The sequence below is a fragment of the Lepus europaeus genome, chromosome 1 (genome assembly GCF_033115175.1).
Source record: "Lepus europaeus isolate LE1 chromosome 1, mLepTim1.pri, whole genome shotgun sequence".
Classification (NCBI taxonomy): Eukaryota; Metazoa; Chordata; class Mammalia; order Lagomorpha; family Leporidae; genus Lepus; species Lepus europaeus.
Genome location: NC_084827.1, coordinates 19,695,388 through 19,714,244, shown reverse-complemented (window position 1 = coordinate 19,714,244; position 18,857 = coordinate 19,695,388). Strand labels below are relative to the sequence as shown.

General features: G+C 44.1%; 1 protein-coding gene across 3 annotated transcripts in view; it reads right to left on the bottom strand.

Annotated features, from left to right (window-relative positions):
- The window catches only part of TNPO3 (transportin 3), a 106,317-nt gene that overhangs the window by 11,122 nt on the left and 76,338 nt on the right, over nucleotides 1–18,857 (bottom strand). For all 3 annotated transcript variants that reach the window (XM_062201994.1, XM_062202063.1, XM_062202126.1), the window contains 7 exons: nucleotides 18,059–18,119; nucleotides 17,062–17,202; nucleotides 15,022–15,138; nucleotides 14,157–14,251; nucleotides 10,706–10,862; nucleotides 8,425–8,592; nucleotides 2,521–2,633 (listed from right to left, as the gene is read on the bottom strand). In XM_062201994.1, the coding sequence (XP_062057978.1) occupies nucleotides 2,521–2,633; nucleotides 8,425–8,592; nucleotides 10,706–10,862; nucleotides 14,157–14,251; nucleotides 15,022–15,138; nucleotides 17,062–17,202; nucleotides 18,059–18,119 (852 nt within the window). The remainder of the gene's footprint in view (nucleotides 1–2,520; nucleotides 2,634–8,424; nucleotides 8,593–10,705; nucleotides 10,863–14,156; nucleotides 14,252–15,021; nucleotides 15,139–17,061; nucleotides 17,203–18,058; nucleotides 18,120–18,857) is intronic.

Genomic DNA, 18,857 nt, shown 5'->3' with positions numbered 1-18,857 from the left:
TGGCTCACGTGGGTGGGTCCTTGCCACTCACGTGGGAGAGACTTAGATTCAGTTCCCACTCTAGTTTTAGCATCAACCAGGCCTAACTGTTGCAGGCATTAGGGGGAGTCAACCAGTGGATGAGAACTTTCTGTCTCTCTCAAATAAATAAAAAAAATTTTTAAAAAGTCTTATTACCTTTGATCCAGTGATTACATTTTAAGAAAAATATTCAAAAGAAGGAAAAGGCTATAATCTTTTTATCATCTGTAATACTGAAAATGTAAAAATAATATAACTATGTACTAATAGAGGCATTGAAAGAAAATCAAGTGACATCTTTAGGGCTATAAACAGTAATCAGAAAGGCTATGCAATTACATTGAGAACACATGCTGAGGAGCTGGCACTGTGGCACAGAGGGTCAAACTGCCACTGAGACACCATCCTACACTGGTGTTCCAGCTCTAGTCCTGGCTGCTCCGCAACTTCCTGCTGATGTTCCTGGGAAAGCAGAAGATGGTCCATGTGCTTGGCCCCCTGCCACCCATGTGAAAGCACAGGATGGAATTCCTGGCTTCTGGTTTGGGCCTGGCCCAGATCTGGCTATCGCAGTCATTCATGGGAAATGAATCAGTGGGTAGAAGATCTCTTTCTCTATCTCTCTTTGTAGCTCTGTTTTTCAAATAAATAAATGTGTTGACAGCAACACATTTCACATTTTAAAAATATTATTTGTAAGGCAGGGAGACAGAGAGAAAGGCACACAGACACACACACACACACACAAAGACAAATCTCCATCCCTTGGTTCACTTTCCCAAATGCCTTTAACAGCTGGGTCTGGGACAGACCATGCCAAAGCCCGGAGCTAGGAACTCAATCTGGGCCTCCCACCTGTGTGATATGGACCCGACTACCTGAGCTGCCCATTTACCTGCTGCCTCCCAGGCTGCACAGTAGCAGGAAGCTGGAATCTAGAGAAGGACTAGGACTCCAACCCAGATACTCCAATATTCAGACAGCGATTTTTTTCCCTTAAAGATCCATCCATCTATCTCAAAGGCCGAGTTACAGAAAGGCAGAGGCAGAGGGAGAGGTCTTCTGTCCACTGGCTCACTCCTCAAACAGCCCCAAAGGTCAGAGCTGGGCCAATCCCAAACCAGGAGCCTCCCCAAGGTCTCCCACGTGGGTGCGGGGGCCCAAGCACTTAGGCCATTCTCCACTGCTCTCCCAGGCCACAGCAGAGAGCCGGATCGGAAGTGGAGCAGCCAGGACTTCAACTAGCGCCCACATGGGATGCTGGTGCTCAGGTGGCAGTTTTACCTGCTATGCCACAGTGCCAGTCCCAACAACGATGTTTTTTGCTTATGTAAACACTTGTACTCCCAGAGAAGGAGGGCTTCCATCTGTTGGTTCACTTCCCAAATGGCTGCAATAGCCAGAGGTGGGGCGATCGAAGCCAGGAGCTCTTTAGGTCTTCCACGTGGGTGCAGGGGCCCAAGCACTTAGGCCATCTTCTACTGCTATCCCAGGCCATAACAGAGAGCTGGATCAGAAGAGGAGCAGCTGGGACACAAACCAGCACCCATATGGGATGCTGGTGCCACAGGCAGAGGCTTAGTCCACTAAGCCACAGCGCCAGCCCCAATTCTCTACTGTTTTTTACAACCAATGCTTTCTTTGCTTATGTAAACACTTGTACTCCCCACTCCACCCCCCCCCCCTTTTTTTAAACGGCAGAGTAACACAGAGAGAGAGGGAGAGACAGAGAAAGAGAGGGATCTTCCATCCACGGATTCACTCCCTAAGTGCTCCTAACAGCTAGCACTGGGCCAGAGGGAGGCCAGGACCCAAGAACTCCATCTGGATCTCACACGTGGGTCATAGGAACCCAGGTTTTTGGGCCATCATCTGCTGCCTTCCTGGGTGTACTGGTAGGGAGCTAGAGAGTAAGTGAAGCAGTTAGGAATCAATCTGGCACTCCACTACAGGCTGCTGGTGTCCCAGGAGGCAGCCTAACCCGCTATGCCCCAAGGCCCATCCCAGCATCTACATTCTTGACCCTTGATTATGGATAAGAACTAAGGACTCGGGAAGATAGGGGTGGACCTTCTGAAGGGGAGTCACCTGCTCAGCGTACTTTTCTCTTGGGAGAGGTAGCACCTCCTCACTTATACTCCAGGATCTCTACCAGTTAGCTGATACGAAGTAGAAGTGATGTACATACAAGGGCACATCAAAAAGTTCATGGAAAAATGGGATTAAAAGATTAAGTTTATTTTGATGCAAAAACATTGAAATCTAAGCATAATCTTTTCATTCATGGTATGCTTTTCCATAATCTTCCTGAAGACCCCAAATATATAGCACAGTGATGCTTTTGCCTTAGACTGGCTTCAAATACCAACTTGTGCAACTCTACGTTAAGTAGACCCTACATTATGAATTTATAAAAACACATAAGAAACACAGGTACCTTTTTCCTCTGCACCTCAGCTACTGTGCACACTCCCTTTAAGAACCGCCGGCATCACTCACCTAGTAACTTGCTTGTGGAAGTCTGTAAGTTGTTTGTGTGTCACTGTGACAGCTCCTACAGTTGTCTCCTTTGGCAAACCTTTTAAGGAATTCTCTAACCACCGACAGAAGGTCTGTTTAGAGAAGAAGAGGAATGAGAGTTTTAAAAGGAGGCAGGGTTAACTTACTTGGAACCTTACAGGCACTAACAACACTCCACAGGTTTTCCTTTGTGCAGTTGCTACCCTGCACTTCAGGCCCACTGGGTGGATGCAGTCTGCAAACGTGCGCCTAGACTTCCCCTCAAATGGGCAGCAGGCATCACCGCACACAAAAGCCTTCGACAGGGGTCAGGCACTGTGGCGTAGCAGGGAAGGCCACCACCTGCGATGCTGGCAGCCCATGTGGGTGCTGGTTTGATTCCTGGACGCTCCATTTCCAATCCAGTTCCCTGCTAATGACCTGGGAAAAGCAGTGGAAAATGGCTGCAGTGTTTGGGCCCTTGTTACCCATGTGGGAGACCTGGATGAAGCTCCTAGCTTCTGCCTGGCTTAACCTTTGCCTTTGCAGACACCTGAGGAGTGACCCAAAGGATGAAGATCTCTCTCTCCCACCACCCCCACTCTGAATTTCAAATACATAAATCTTAAAAAAAAAAATGGCCTCAGCCGGCGCCGCGGCTCAATAGGCTAATCCTCTGCCTTGCGGCGCCGGCACACCGGGTTCTAGTCCCAGTCGGGGCACCGGATTCTGTCCCGGTTGCCCCCCTTCCAGGCCAGCTCTCTGCTGTGGCCAGGGAGTGCAGTGGAGGATGGCCCAAGTGCTTGGGCCCTGCACCCCATGGGAGACCAGGATAAGCACCACCTGGCTCCTGCCATCGGATCAGCGCGGTGCGCCGGCTGCAGCGCGCTGGCTACGGCGGCCATTGGGGGGTGAACCAATGGCAAAAGGAAGACCTTTCTCTCTGTCTCTCTCTCTCACTGTCCACTCTGCCTGTCAAAAAATAAAAATAAAATAAAATAAAATAAAAAATTGGCCTCTATACCTTAGAAATTTCTTCTAGATGAGGCTATTGTTCTATTTCTGTCATCAAATGTATCTAACATTTAAAAAACTAAGCAGATGCCAGAAAGCTCAAGAGTAAAGACCAAAAGCAACCCTAAGCAAAGGTCCACATACCAGAAAGAGCATGTCAGAGAGAACACATAGAATCTGAAACCAGGAATTTAAGGTCATCTCTCAATGGAAGTAACATATATTCAGTTCCTCTGGGACACCTGCCTGCTCTTTAGGTTAGAAAATCATAGTCTTATTGATACATAAAATAATTTATGTATAGCTGTGCTCTTTATCCCTTTTATATGCCATTCAAAATAAGCTGTCTCCACCCCTTTCTTCATCTTCAAACTAAAAATCAAAATTCTAGTGACTTCCTTTGGGTTATTTTGAATTTAACTGTTGTCCTTGGGGCCAGGCATTGTGGCATAGCAGATTAAACCTCCAGCTGTGACTCAGCTGCTGAACTTCTGATCCAGCTCCCTGCTAATGCACCTGGGAAAGCAGGGGAAGATGGCTTAAGTGCTTCAGCCTGACCCAACCCTGGCCACCTTGGCCATTTGGGAAGCCTCTGCCTTTCAAATTAAGAAAAAAAAAAAAAAAAAAAAAAAAAGTTGTCTTTTAAGTTGTTTCTTTACCCATTTATTCTTCTAATTAATTTACCTATTTGAAAAGAAAAGTGACAGAGACAGAGGTATCTTCCACCTGCTGGTTCACTCTGTAAGTGGTTGCAACAGCTAGGGGGTTGCTAGAATATATATAATGTAATATTTATAATATAAATAAATTTTATGAATGCTTAAGAAGTATAATTTTTGGGGGCCGGCTGGTGTTGTGGCATAGTGGGTAAAGCTCTGCTAGCATCCCATATGGGCATTGCTTTGTGTCTTGGTTGCTTCACTTCTGATCCAGTTCCCTGCTAATGGCCTGGGAAAGCAGCAGAAGATGGTCCAAGTGCTTGGGCCCCTGCTACCCATGTGGGAGACCTGGATGAAGCTCCTGTCTCCTGGCTTCAGCCTGGTCCAGCCCCAGCTATTGTGGCCATCTGGGGAGTGAACCAGCAGATGGAAGATCTCTCTGTCTCTCCCTCTCTTTCTCTGTAACTCTTTTAAATAAATAAATAAATAAATCTTGGAAAAAAAGAAGAAACATAATTTTCCAAATGTTGCCAAGATGTTAAACTCAATGAAAGAAAAGGGGCCAGCACTGTGGCACAGCAGATTAAGCAGCTGCCTGTGACACTGGTTCCAGTTCCAGCTGCTACCCTTTTCTGATCTAGCTCCCTGCCAATGCACCTGGAAGAGCAGCAGATGGTCCCAAGTAATGGGTCTTTGCCACTCACGTGGAAAACCTGGAAGGAGTTCCTGGTCCTGGCTTCGGCCTGGCTCACACCCAGCTGTGTGGGCACTTGGGGAGTGAACCAGAGGATAGAAGATCTCTTTTTCTCTCTCTGTCACTCTGCCTTCCAAACAAGTAAATCTTTTAAAATAGCACATAATGCTCTTTATAATATCCAGTAAAGGAATCAGAAAATTTTGGTTGACAACACTAAACAATTTTGCCACAGGTAAGTATCCAACAAAGAGGGGAACAGAGGAAAGACTTTTTAACAGATTACTCAAGTTAAGTGAGAAAGCTGGTATGTCATCTTCTACTGGAGAATTTGTATATTGAGCTTTGAAAACGGTATGATTAAGAAAGTGCTTGAGAGTGTGAATTTTCTTTAGATTCATATCCTTAGTTGTAATATCCATCAGCTTACACGGTACAGACATCCCAAATTTATGTAAGAGTTCCTGGCCGGCGCTGTGGTTCACTAGGCTAATCCTCCGCCTAGTGGCGCCGGCACACCAGGTTCTAGTCCCGGTCGGGGCGCCGGATTCTGTCCCGGTTGCCCCCCTTCCAGGCCAGCTCTCTGCTGTGGCCAGGGAGTGCAGTGGAGGATGGCCCAAGTGCTTGGGCCCTGCACCCCATGGGAGATCAGGAGAAGCACCTGGCTCCTGCCATCGGATCAGCGCGGTGCGACGGCCGCAGTGCGAGGGCCGCGGCGGCCATTGGAGGTGAACCAACGGCAAAAGGAAGACCTTTCTGTCTCTCTCTCTCACTGTCCACTCTGCCTGTCAAAAAAAATAAAATAAAAATAAAAAATAAAAAAAAGAGTTCCTTTACAAAAACTCAGCTGTAAGCTGGTATTTAATTAGAAGACAATCACTTTAAATTATCTGGTAACTAAGTGCCTATGTAAATAGCAAATTTCCTTTAAGTTTTAGTTATTTGAAAGGCAGAGCGAGACACAGAGACATAAAGATATCTTTCATCTGTGGTTCACTCTCAAATGACTCCAATACTCCAAAGCCAGGAGCCAGGAACTTCATCCTGATCTCCAACATGGGTGTCAGTGACCCAAGCACTTGGGTCATCTTCTGCTGCCTTTCCAGGTGCGTTAGGCAGGGAGCTGGATTGGAAGTGGAGCAGCCAGGACTCGAAGCAGTACTTGGATATGGGATGCCAGCATCATAAACGGTGGCTTGACATGCTGTAGTGTAACAAGAGCCCTTACATAGTAAACTCTTAAATGGACATGGCTACTTAATTTCTGCTGCTGTCCAAATCTGTTGTTCACTTAAACCATAAATCTGTGAATCAAGAATGTTTTTGTAAAGTTAGAATTACATAAGTCTTCTGTGATTTGAGAACAAGTGCATTCATAAAACAGCTTAAGAAGAATATGAAGATTTTATTTCTCAAGTGAAGGATTTTTGGAATGAAAATGATTTGTCGCTGGGGGCTTAAAGGGTAGCTTTTATGAAAGACAAAAGTGCTAGTGCATTAGATTGGAATGGCACATGTGTAATGAACAACCAGCAATGAGAACGATAGGACCCATCCAGTATGCTTTATTATCCATCCTGTGGTTATGGAAGACAGCTCACTTTAGGTTTAATTGTGTACTTCCCTGAACTGCTTTTATATTAATACTAAAAATTATAAAACCTATTTTAATAATTGACTTACAGGCTGTATTATACCTTACCACTACATGCAAAAAGATTCATGTAGCATACATGATTTATGATTAAGAGACCCAGTACTCAAAGGACAAGGACATAACTGGATAGCCCCCCAAAATATTTCCATACTCAGGTGGACAAAAAGGACCTTGTTAGATAAATCCAAAGAGAAAATAAATCCAAGTGTATACTGTAGACTGGTTTGACCTCCAAAAGCTCTGGCTAGATTTATCACCAGTGCTTTCTAAGGAGCCTGAAGTGACCAAACACCTCTTGAATAATCTGCAACTTGATATAAATAACATGTGGGTAGCTCTCACAACGGAATACATTTCTCACAGCTAAAGTCAATGCTTAGTACTTACTTCTGGTACCATACAGTATAAACCATATGACAATAACACAAACATACTTTCAAAAACCCAATAAGGAATTACTGGCTTTCTATGGGTCCCTTCATCTACCTAAAAACTTAGCAATAAACCTAAATTTGGTTCCATGGACATGTAACAGGGCTGGTTTCAGAGTTAGGGTTGGCGAGGCTGGCGCTGTGGTGCAGCAGGTTAACATCTTTGCTTGAGGCGCCGGTGTCCCATATGGGCACCAGTTTGAGACCCAGATGCTCCACTTCTGATCCAGCTCTCTGTTATGGCCTGGGAAAGCAGTAGAAGATGGCCCAAGTCGTTGCGCCCCTGTACCCACGTGGGAGACCCAGAAAGCTCCTGGCTTCGGATCAGAGCAGCTCCAGCCATTGTAGCCAACTGGAGAGTGAACCATTGGATGGAAGACATCTCTCTCTCTCTCTCTCTCTCTCTCTCTCTCTCTCTCTCTGCAACTCTGACTTTCAAATAAATAAATAAATCTTAAAAAAAAAAAAAGAGTTAGGGTTGGTTGGGGTCGGCTTCCCAGTCCTGGCATTCCGCTTCTTCTTCTTCTTCTTCTTTTTTTTTTTTTTTTTACAAGCAGAGTTAGACAGTGTGAGAGAGACAGAGAGAAAGGTCTTCCTTCTGTTGGTTCACCCCCCAAATGGCTGCTACGGCTGGTGCACGGCGCTGATCGGAAGCCAGGAGCCAGGTGCTTCCTCCTGGTCTCCCATGCGGGTGCAGAGCCCAAGCACTTGGGCCATCCTCCACTGCCTTCCCAGGCCACAGCAGAGAGCTGGACTGGAAGAGGAGCAACCGGGACTAGAACCCGGCGCCCATATGGGATGCTGGCGCCGCAGGTGGAGGATTAACCAAGTGAGCCATGGCGCCAGCCCAGCACTCCGCTTCAATTTATTTATTTAGACAGGCAGAGTGGTGAGAGAGAGAGAGACAGAGAGAAAGGTCTTCCTTTTCTGTTGGTTCACGCCCCAATGGCCGCCGCGGCCGGTGCGCTGCAACCGGCACACCACGCTGATCTGAAGCCAGGAGCCAGGTGCTTTTCCTGGTCTCCCATGCGGGTGCAGGGCCCAAGGACAGGCCATCCTCCTCTGCCCTCCCAGGCCACAGCAGAGAGCCAGACTGGAAGAGGAGCGACCGGGACAGAATCCGGCGCCCAGACCGGGACCAGAACCCGGGGTGCTGGCGCAGCAGGCGGAGGATTAGCCAAGTGAGCTGCGGCGCCGGCCAGCACTCCACTTCTGATTCAGTTTCCTGCTAATGCACCTGGGAAGGCAGCTGAGAATGACCCAAGTGCTTGGGACCCCGCCATACAAGTAGGAGACCCAGAAGGAGCTTCTGGCTCCTGGTTTTGGCCATGCCCAGCCTTGGCTCTTTCAGCCATTTGGGGAATGAATGAGGGGAAGGAAGATTTTTCTCTCTCTCCCACCCTCTCTCTGTCACTTTGCCATGCAATACAGAAACAGAAACCATCTTACCGGTCTGTCAACCTGCATGATCTCCCAGAGCACTTCAGCCACATCTGGTAGGGTGTAGGGAGGGAGACAAAAGCAGCACGTGTGGAGCAGCTGGCTTACAAGCTGCTGTCCGAGCTGGTTCATCACCTGTGCAATCAGTTCTTTCCGTAATTCAAAGTCTTCTTCATGCTGTAAGAGAGCAGGAGCATCAGATGACATGTCCGAGCCTCAACTCTCCAAAGAGCAAGTACCCCATTCGCCTAGTAACTTCTCTTTCCTAATGAAGAAAGCATGCGTGTTATACAACAACTGAATCCATAAAGTCTACTTAATGTTTCATCTTTTGGAAGAAAACATGAGAGTATAGTACTGAGAAAATGGGCATGAGTTTTAACAGAGATCAACCTTAATGTTTAAATAATTTTTAATATTAAGCACTTCTTCATGTGTTTATTAGCAATTTTTAAAAAAAGATTTATTTAGGGGCCGGCACTGTGGCACAGTGGGTTAAAGCCCTGGCCTGAAGCGCTGGCATCCCATATGGGTGCCAGTTCGAATCCCGGCTGCTCCTCTTCTGATCCAGCTCTCTGCTATGGCCTAGGAAAACAGTAAAAGATGGCCTAAGTGCTTGGGCACCTGCACCCACATGGGAGACCTAGAGGAAGCTCCTGGCTCCTTGGCTTTGGATCGGCACAGCTCCGGCTGTTGTGGCCATCCGGGGAGTGAACCAGCAGATGGAAGACCTCTCTCAGTCTCTCCCTCTCTCTGTAACTCTGACTTTCAAATAAATAAAATAAATCTTAAAAAAAAAAATTATTTATTTATTTGAAAGTCAGAGTTACAGAGAGAGGGAGAGACCGAGAAAGGTCTTCCATCCACTGGTTTAATCCCCAGAAGGCTACAACAGCCAGGCTGAAGCCAAGAGCCAGGAGCTTCATCTAGATCTCCCACATGGGTGGCAGGGGCCCAAGTATTTGGGCCATCCTTTGCTGCTTTTCCCAGGCCATTAGTAGGGAGCTGGATTAGAAGTGGAGCAGCTGGGACTCAAACCAGCACCCATGTGGGATACCAGTTGTGGGTGGTGACTTCACCCACTATGTCACAACACTGGACCCAAGCAAGATTAGAAGGCAGGGGCAATGGTAAGTATTAAGAATTAAGATTAGCACTTTTTAAAATTTCTTTACAGTTAAAATATAACTTGTGTTCTACTTCCTTTTTATAAAAACAACTGAAATGAGAATTGAAGATTTCTATCAGATATTTAATTATTCCTATAAAAAAATTTGATTTTTCCTTTTTTATGGTAGTCTTTATATACACAAATGTATCTTTAACTACTTTTAGAAAAATCTTTTTAAAAATTACCTTTCAGGGGCTGGCATTGTACAGTGGGTTAAGCTACCACCTGTCATGTCAGTAGCCCATACGGGAGTGCCAGTTCGAGCCCTCACTGCTGTGCTTCCAATCCAGCTCCCTGCTAATGCTCCTGGGAAAGCAGTGGAAAATGGACCAAGCGTTTGGGCCTCTGCCACCCATGTGGGAGACTGGAATGGAATTATGGGCTCCTGGCTTAGGCCTGGCCAAGTTCTGGCCATGGCAGCCATTTGGGGAAATGAACCAGCAGATGGAAGATCTCTCTCTCTTTGCCTTTCAAACAGATAAATCTTTTACAAATAAAAATTATCTCTTACTTCTAGTTATTTTCTTCTCTTCTTTTACTGCCAACCGTTGCCTATTTATATACTTCTTCACTGCTCTCTCTAAACTTTGAGCCCCTTCACCACCCCAGCCCAGCAGGTCCTATTACGGCTTACTAACATACTCAGTGCTAGTGTGACTTTCTCTGCCAGGGCTTTATGCCCTTGTTGGGCTACCCTCTCCCAATCCACCCAAACTCCACCTCTATCTTTAGGGCTTCATTTAAGTTCTTCCTCTCCCACAGTTATCCCAATTATTTCTGTTGAAAGCTTTCCCTTCTCTGAACTCATAGCAATCATGACTCTTATCATTCGTCTGACAATCAAATATTATAGTCTTGTTACCTCTTTGTATCTATTTATCTCTTTGACTATATACCAAATGGTTTGGGAGCAGGAATAGCTTTGTGTAGCCTACAGCACTCAACACAGATATATTAGGTCTAATATTGCTATTCTGACTAGTGAATGACTCACTACGGTAAATATTTATGAATACACACCAAATAAGGAGATACTATGGTACTCGTTATCCCCTAAGGATGAGGAAGAAACAGAAGGTAATAAACTGTGAAGTTGAAAGACACAATGTTCATACTCACATCATTGGCTACGCCTGTATGGATGAGGTCTCGCAGGAATCTCATGACGCTACAGTTGGCATCCCGGTGGTCCAGGGTAGTGGAGGCAATGGCCCACTGTAAGATTGGGATGACTACTTGGCTCCTCAGTAAAGTGACAGGGCTACGCTGAATAAACCTGGCACGGAAAGAGAAGCTAGGTGTAAAAACTGCCAGCGTAAAGGGTAAAACTATGTAGATAGTAAAAATATCAGTGGTTGCTGGTGGGGAGGACGGGATGAACAGACAGAGCACAGAGGATTTTTAGGGCAGCGAAAATCTCTGCATGCTAATAAAATGGTGGATACATATCTTTTAAAAAACGATTTATTTTATTTGAAAGGCAGAGCCACAGGGAGAAAGAGACAGAGATAGAGAGAGAGATCTTCCATCTGCTTATTCACTCCCCAAACAACCACAATGGCCAGAGCTGAGCCGGACTGAAGCCTGGAGCTTCTTCTGGGTCTCCCGCATGGGTGCAGGGGCCCAAGCACTTGGGCTATCTTTTACTGCTTTCCCAGATGCATTGGCAGGCAGCTGGTTCGGAAGCAGAGAGCTGGAATCAAACCAGTGCCCATATCAGATGCCGGCACTGAGGCGGTGGCTTAACCCACTACAACACAGTGCCAGCCCAGGGGATAAATATTTTTGTACAGTTGTCAAAAGCCACAGAATATATACTAAGAGTGAACCCTAATGTAAACTACAGAATTCAGGAGAGATGTTTCACTGCATGTTCACTAACTGTAATAAATTTACCACGCTGGTGGTGTAGGATGGTGGTAGTAGGGAAGGTTATATGTGTGTTGGAAAGGGGGACAGGGATTCTATGTAAACTATACTTTTCAAGTAGCTTTGCTGTGAACTTAAAGCTGTTTTTAAAACAACAAGAACAAAAGTCAGGACAACCAAGGGACCATATCTTAGATTAGCATATGAAAAGACATATGTCCAAACTCAATTTTTGGGGCTAGTGTTGTGGCATAGTGGGTAAAGCTGCCTGCCTGTGAGCTGGCATCCTATATAAGTGCCTGTTTGAGTACTAGCTGCTCCACTTCTGTTCCAGCTCCCTGCTGATGGCCTGGGAAAAGCAGTGGAAGATGGTCCAAGTGCTTGGGCCTCTGCTACCCATGTGGGAGACCTGGATGAAGCTTCCGGTTCCTGGCTTCAGCTTGGCTCACCCCTGGCTATTGCAGCCATCTGGGGAGTGAACCAACAGATGGAAGATCTCTTTCTTTCTCTCCCCCCTCTCTCTACAACTCTTACTTCAAATAAATAAATAAATAAATCTTAAAAAAGAAAAAAACCTAAATTTTCAAGTATGGTTTTATAAATCAGGTCAGGCAGTTTCAAGGAAAATCAGTCAAGGGGGTTAATAACTAGAAATTTTCCTGGGTTAAAAAGTTAAATCCTAAAGTGTTAAACCAGCATTTTCCCAAGTACACACCATAGAATACCAGTTCCCAGGGCACCAATAGGATTACCTCAAAACAAAAACAAAAACAAAGGTTATGTGTTTAAGTAAGATTTGTGGAGTTTTACTACTTCACAATTTTCGTTTTGTAAATTTAAAATTATTCTGAAATGAAATGTTTAACAAAGGATATGCCTAATTATCTAGATGTGTTTTTGGAAAAAAGTATGCTCTTTTTCTAAATGGCAATACAAAATCTATAAATTTAAGCTTGTTCTACAAAATTTAAATGATAGCATTATGCACAATGGAAATGTATTTCATACATGACTGAGATCCATACTAAAAAATAATGTACTATTATGGGATATAAAGTCCCTCCAGGACTTATGTTAACAGACGTGAGATCCAAGGTATTAGTCAACCCATTTTGAAGCTGTGGAAGCAAATACTACAAAGTTGTTCCTCCAAATTTACGAGTCAAACTGTTAGATGATCCATTTCTTAAAATACAGTCTGTAAGGGTCCGGTGCTGTGGCGTAACAGGTAAAGCTGCCACCTAAAGCACTGGCATCCCATATGGGCCCTACTTCAAGTACCTGCTGCTCCTCTTCAGATACAGCTCTCTGCTATGGCCTGGGAAAGTGGTAGAAGATGGCCCAAGTCCCATCAAAGAAGGAGGTACCTTTCTCCAAAGGGAGGAGAGAACTTCCACTTTGATTATGGCTTTGTCTAAATAAGGTCAGAGTTTGTGAACTCAAGAGGCTTCCATAGCCTTGGCAGCTCATGACAAGAGCCTCGGGTGATTACTGATGTCATAAATAAGAGTGTCAATTGTTAAATCAACAACAGGAGTCACTGTGCACTTACTCTCCATGTAGGACCTCTGTCCTTAATGTGTTGTACTATGAGAATTAACAGTAAAACTAACCTTCAAACAGTACTTTATATTTCGTGTGTCTGTGTGGTTGCAAACGGTTGAAATCTTTACTCAGTATAGAGCTGACCTTCTGTATAAAGATAATTAAAAATGAATCTTAATGAAGAATGGGATGGGAGAGGGAGTAGGAGATGTGATGGTTTGCGAGTGGGAGGGTGGTTATGGGGGGAAGAACCACTATAATCCAAAAGTTGTACTTTTGAAATTTATATATATTAAATAAAAGTTTTCTATTAAAAAAAAAAAAAAGAAGAAGATGGCCCAAGTCCTTGGGCCCCTGCACTCGTGTGCGAGACCCAGAAGAAGCTCCTGTCTCCTGGCTTTGGATCAACTCAGCTCTGGCCGTTGCAGCCAACTGGGGCGTGAACCAGCAGATGGAAGACCTCTCCCTCTCTCTGTGTAACCATTACTCTTTGTAACAAAACTAGCATTAAGAGGTTTAACTCTTTTGGCTGGACGTTTGGTGTAGTGGGTAAAGCTGCAGCCTACAGTGCCGGAAACCCATATGGTGTGCCAGTTTGAGTCCCGGTTGCTCCACTTCCAATCCAGCTCTCTGCTATGGCCTAGGAAAGCAGAAGATGGCCCAAATGCTTGTGCCCTTGCACCTTTGTGGGGGACCTGGAAGAAGTTCCTGGCTTCGGATCACCCAGCTCCAGCCCTTGAGGCCACTGGTGAATGAATCAGTAGATGGAAGACCTCTCTCTCTCTTTCAAATAAATAAATAAATCTTAAAAAAAAAATTCTAGGAATTCTGAGATACAAGCTTCTCAAGGATAAAGTTGAGGTGGAACACAAAACAAATCACAGCAGCATAAAAAGAGTCAATGCTAGGGGCTTTTAAAATTACACAATCACAGGCTTGTCCCAAGTTCATCTCCATTAGTTGGGCCTGCTCCCTTCACGGAAGCTCTCAGCAACCTCCCATCTGCTTCCACCCGGGGGATCCCAGCTCACAATCTATCTATGCCAAAGACATCTCTGTACAGAGAAGGAAACAGTCAGGTGTCAGATGGCAGGATCAACCAATCAGTGATGCAGATGAGCAATAAGCACAAGGCGTGCTCTGTGCAGCGCACTACCTGGTGGCGAGCCGGAACAGGTCATCCACAGTGTCAGGGTGGTTCTGGAGGCCACTCTGCTGCTCTAGGAGCTGAAAGGTGGGGATACACAGTGCCTGAAACAGAATGGGGACTGTAAAAGAGATGCTCACCCAGACTTGCCAACTATCACCACAGACACAGAGGAACACAGAAAGGAAGCACAGGTGAGAAAAGAAGACAGAGAATCAGATCAAGAAAAGGAATGTTGAAATCTTTCCCAGTTAACATAAACAGTTTTCACGAAGAAGTCCACATTTCAGAAAGACTTGAAGATATGGATTTCAGCTGAGATAGCATCTCACAGTTTTAGAAATTTTTAAAAGCAAAGACACCATTAAAGGAGTAGACGAAGTCTTCCTAATGAAATCACCAATTTTAATGGAAAGACGTCTTGGGAAAAAGAGCGGCATACTTCATTCTCTAATACATCTGCACCCACCCTCCCGATCCCCTTGATAAAGCAGTGTATCAGAAGCCCCTTCCAATGCCAGCTATTAACCCTAAAAACCTCCTTGTTGCTAGGTAAACTAGTTTAATGGCTCTTCCAAATAGGACATTAAAAATAAAACCATGTTTGATCTCAGCGACGCTTCATTTTAAATCTGCTTGTCCACCTTCCCCCAACCCCAACAATCCATCTCTGCAGCATAGTATTGACTGTAATGATCACTACAGCCATGTGAGCAGTGTCTTCCTGACTCTCCCAAGCAGGCCTGTCCAGAGAAAACAGAAAGTTTCTATCTCTCTGTTATTAGGAGATCACCAGAGGTGGATGGTGAAGAACACAGTTGGGACTTTGGATCCTCTCGGCCTGGTATGTGGAGAGTCCCCAAGCAAAGCATACCTGGAGCATGTCTAGCAGTCCCTGACGACAGCCTTCTTCCATGCCGTACTCATCCACGAGGATACTGCCCAGGTACAGGAAACAGGAATGCTGATGTACATGGTACACATTCACCATCTGCCCAAGCAAAAGCAACAATTACTTCAATTCTTCACCCTTCATAAAGTATCAATTGACAAGGTGGGTTAGGTTAGCCTAGCAATTAAGATGCCTTTGTCACATATCAGAGAATTTGGGTTCAGTTTCCTGATAATGTGCCCTATGGGAGACCCAGATTGATTTCAGGTTCCTGGTTTTTGCCTGGCCCAACCCCGGCTGTTGTGGACATGTGTAGGAGTGAACTAGCAGGTGGGAGATCTCTGTTTCTCAAATGAAATTAAGTAAACATATTAAAAAGCATCATCTTAGGAAGCTTTCTCCTGGAAGAAATTCAGAGAGACTGGTCTTTTATCTTTAAGTAAAAAGTAAATATGGGGCCGGTGCTATGGCACAGTGGGTAAGGCTGCCACCTGCAATGCCGGCATCCCCTATGGGCGCCAGTTCGAGACCCGGCTATTCTACTTCCGATCCAGCTCTCTGCTTTGGCCTGGGAAAGCAGTAGAAGATGGCACAAGACCTTGGGCCCCTGCACCCGTGTGGGAGACCTGGAATAAAGCTCCTGGTTCCTGACTTCGGATCGGTAATGCTCAGTCATTATGGCCATCGGGGGAGTGAACCATTGGATGGAAGACCTCTCTCTCTGTCTCTCTGCCTCTCCTCTCTCCGAGTAATTTTGACTTTCATATAAATAAATAAATAAATTTAAAAAAAAGAAAAAGTAAATAAGGCTTATTGGCAATATTTTTTGGAACGCAGGGCTTAATTTCCCAATAATTTCCAAGTTCTCTATTTAAGAGTTCTTTCAAGCCTTTGACCTTTTATCTTCCCAAGACAATATTCTAAGAGCTAATCATTCATTAGCTCTAATAATGAATGATTTAAATCTGGGGTTGGTTTTAAGCTGGAAGCTATTAAGGAGTTTGTCCAATATGTGCAGAACTCTACCATAATATACTTATAATTTTCCAAAAGTAAAGGTTGTTCTTATTTGCACTGTCATAAGTCATATTTCTAATAAGATACACAGCCATATTTGGGACAAAAATACCAAATGCCCACATCTTGGAGAAGGCAGTGAGAGCATTGCTTAAATCTGAGTTGCACTTAAACTCATCCATTTTATTTTTTAAATAAAAATGTGCTTCCAATCAAGTTATTTGCATCTCAACAGAATACACTTTTGTAATATTTTTATTAATTTATTTAAAAATTTTTTAAGGTGAACAGAATGCATGTATTTCATGTGTACAGATTTGGGAGCACAGTGATACTTCTCACCCTACCCTCCTCCTGCCTACACTCCCACCCTTCCTCCTCTTTCCTTTCATGTTCTTTCTCTTAATTTTTACAATGATTCACTTTATTTATAAAGCAAAAATTTTAATATACACATACATTTAGATGATTTCTTCTGAATTTTTACTCCATTTTTAAAAATTATGAGGCAATTGTACATTCACACAAAAACGTAACATGTATGTAGGTATATTGCTCTCATTACATAAATTTAACTCTATAAGCTTGGTAGGTTTGAAGGGCAGAGTAACCAACTTCTATCAGCATATACAATGGAATGAACATGAGATGAGAGCTTAGAAACCGTTCAATGTTGTGTACTGAAAACTACGAGTGAATGACTTAAGTCGGGTTGGCAAACTTGGGGAATCACAAGGTAAACTGCTGGACATTTATTCTTCTGACTACTCAATTCCTCCAAGCAGCACAAATGGCCAATGGATCATACTTAAATGAATAAGTATGGCTATACTCCAGTAAGGTTTTTTTAAACAAAAATTAGTAGGGCCCCTGGCTACAGTTTGCAGTTTATATTTAATAAATCAAAAACATTTCATTTCATCAGCAAAGCTTTTGTTCTATGGGTTCTTATTTTATTCTACAGGTTTTGTACAAGTCGACATTGCCTGCTCTTGAAGAACTTACCTGGGTGACTAGTGGCTGCAGCAGGGCTGCAGATCCTTTGCCTACACAGCGAACAGCAAAGCGCAGGCACCTGCAGCAACGTTCTACAATCCGATTATCAGCTCGGTGCTTATTTAAAGTCTCAGATAAAACTGGCCATATCTGAGTCAAAAGTGAAAGAGCACAAGAAAGAAAACAATCAACAACTAAACGCTGAAAGTGGAATGCCCCTGAGTTGGTAACATCTGACTTGGCTTTCAAACAATATGGATAAAACATTCTTTACAAGATTCTGGCTGATACATGTGTCTGTACATGTGCACAGGGTCATTACACCTCCCGTCACTGAAACTTAACCACTTCTTACAGAAACAACAGCTTTTTAGAACAGGAAGAATGTGTCTTAACTGCTGAAAGGCAGAGATGCCCATTCTCCTAAATCTCAGACTTTTTATGCTTTAAACGAAGCATAAAAAGAATAAGCTGCAGAGGAAGAAGTGTTTAAAGGAAGTTTCAGGAAGGGTGAAAGACACTGAACTAAAAGAGTTAAGGAAATGGCATCACTGGACTGAACACTTGAGGGTAGTTAGTACTGGTATAATTTTCTCCCTGTGCGGAAAGCACTTCTCAAAACCCAGTTCTTGGCCCACATTATCTCAGTGAAAAAAGGAAAGGGGCAGCACGCTGTCAGTGGAGACTGAAGCCACCAGCTCTGCCACAAACATTGCTTTCACTGTCCGGGCCTCCTCGCAACTCTAAGAATCACACAGTTACTCCTTTTCTACCCTACTTCCTTCACTGACTTTTCAGCGCATTTCCCTACAACATGTTTTGTTATCAAATCTAATTTTAACCATTTGGACAGTTCTGAACTTAATGTCAGTGAAATCAGAATAATACCAACAAACTGAATTTCCCTATGAACCTGAAAGACAGAACTTTCTCCAATGAGTTACCCAAAGCCTTGTAACTAAAAAAGAAGAAAGCCTTGATTCCACAGGCATTCACTGACACTTACTTCTTGTATGACCTTCTGGCATGGATGAGTCTGTCCATTTTCCACAATGGGATTAGTATGTCTGGGAAAAGACAAATTGTGAAAGAGCAATTTCACTGAGAGCCCAGAGCCCTGATTCCTGCTTGCTTACATACAATCATTCTTGCCAAATAAAGAAAATCAGAATGTAAAGTCATTTCCTTACATTCACATCTCTTCTACTCTGCTCAAACAGGAGCACACACTTGAACTCATTCTATCATTTTTTGCCACAATGAGTTACTTCCACTAGAATATGTAAATCCAATGTAACTGAATATATGGGCCATGGAGGCATTACAACTACCCCAATTTTCCCCTTTACAAACCTGAATATGTAGTTTTTTTTTTCCAAAATAATAAAAAATAAACACAGGCTGTCTGAACACACTATGAGAAACAAAGTACTGTTCTATTCTTCAGGATCAATCATTCACTAAAGATGTCTGTCATGGGTCTAGTCTGAGCCCGGTGATGTACAATATGCACCCATCTACAATGTCAAATCTAACTTCTCTGTTTAAAGCCTATTAATTTGAAGAAAAGCAGGTGGGAAAAGACATGTGATTAATTACCAATCTCTTTAAAGGAAAGCTACTTTTTTTTTTTTTTTTAATTTATTTGACAGGTAGAGTTACAGACAGTGAGAGAGAGAGACAGAGAGAAAGGTCTTCCGTTTTGCCGTTGGTTCACCCTCCAATGGCCGCTGCGGCCGGCGCATCGTGCTGATCCGAAGCCAGGAGCCAGGTGCTTCCCTTGGTCTCCCATGCGGGTGCAGGGC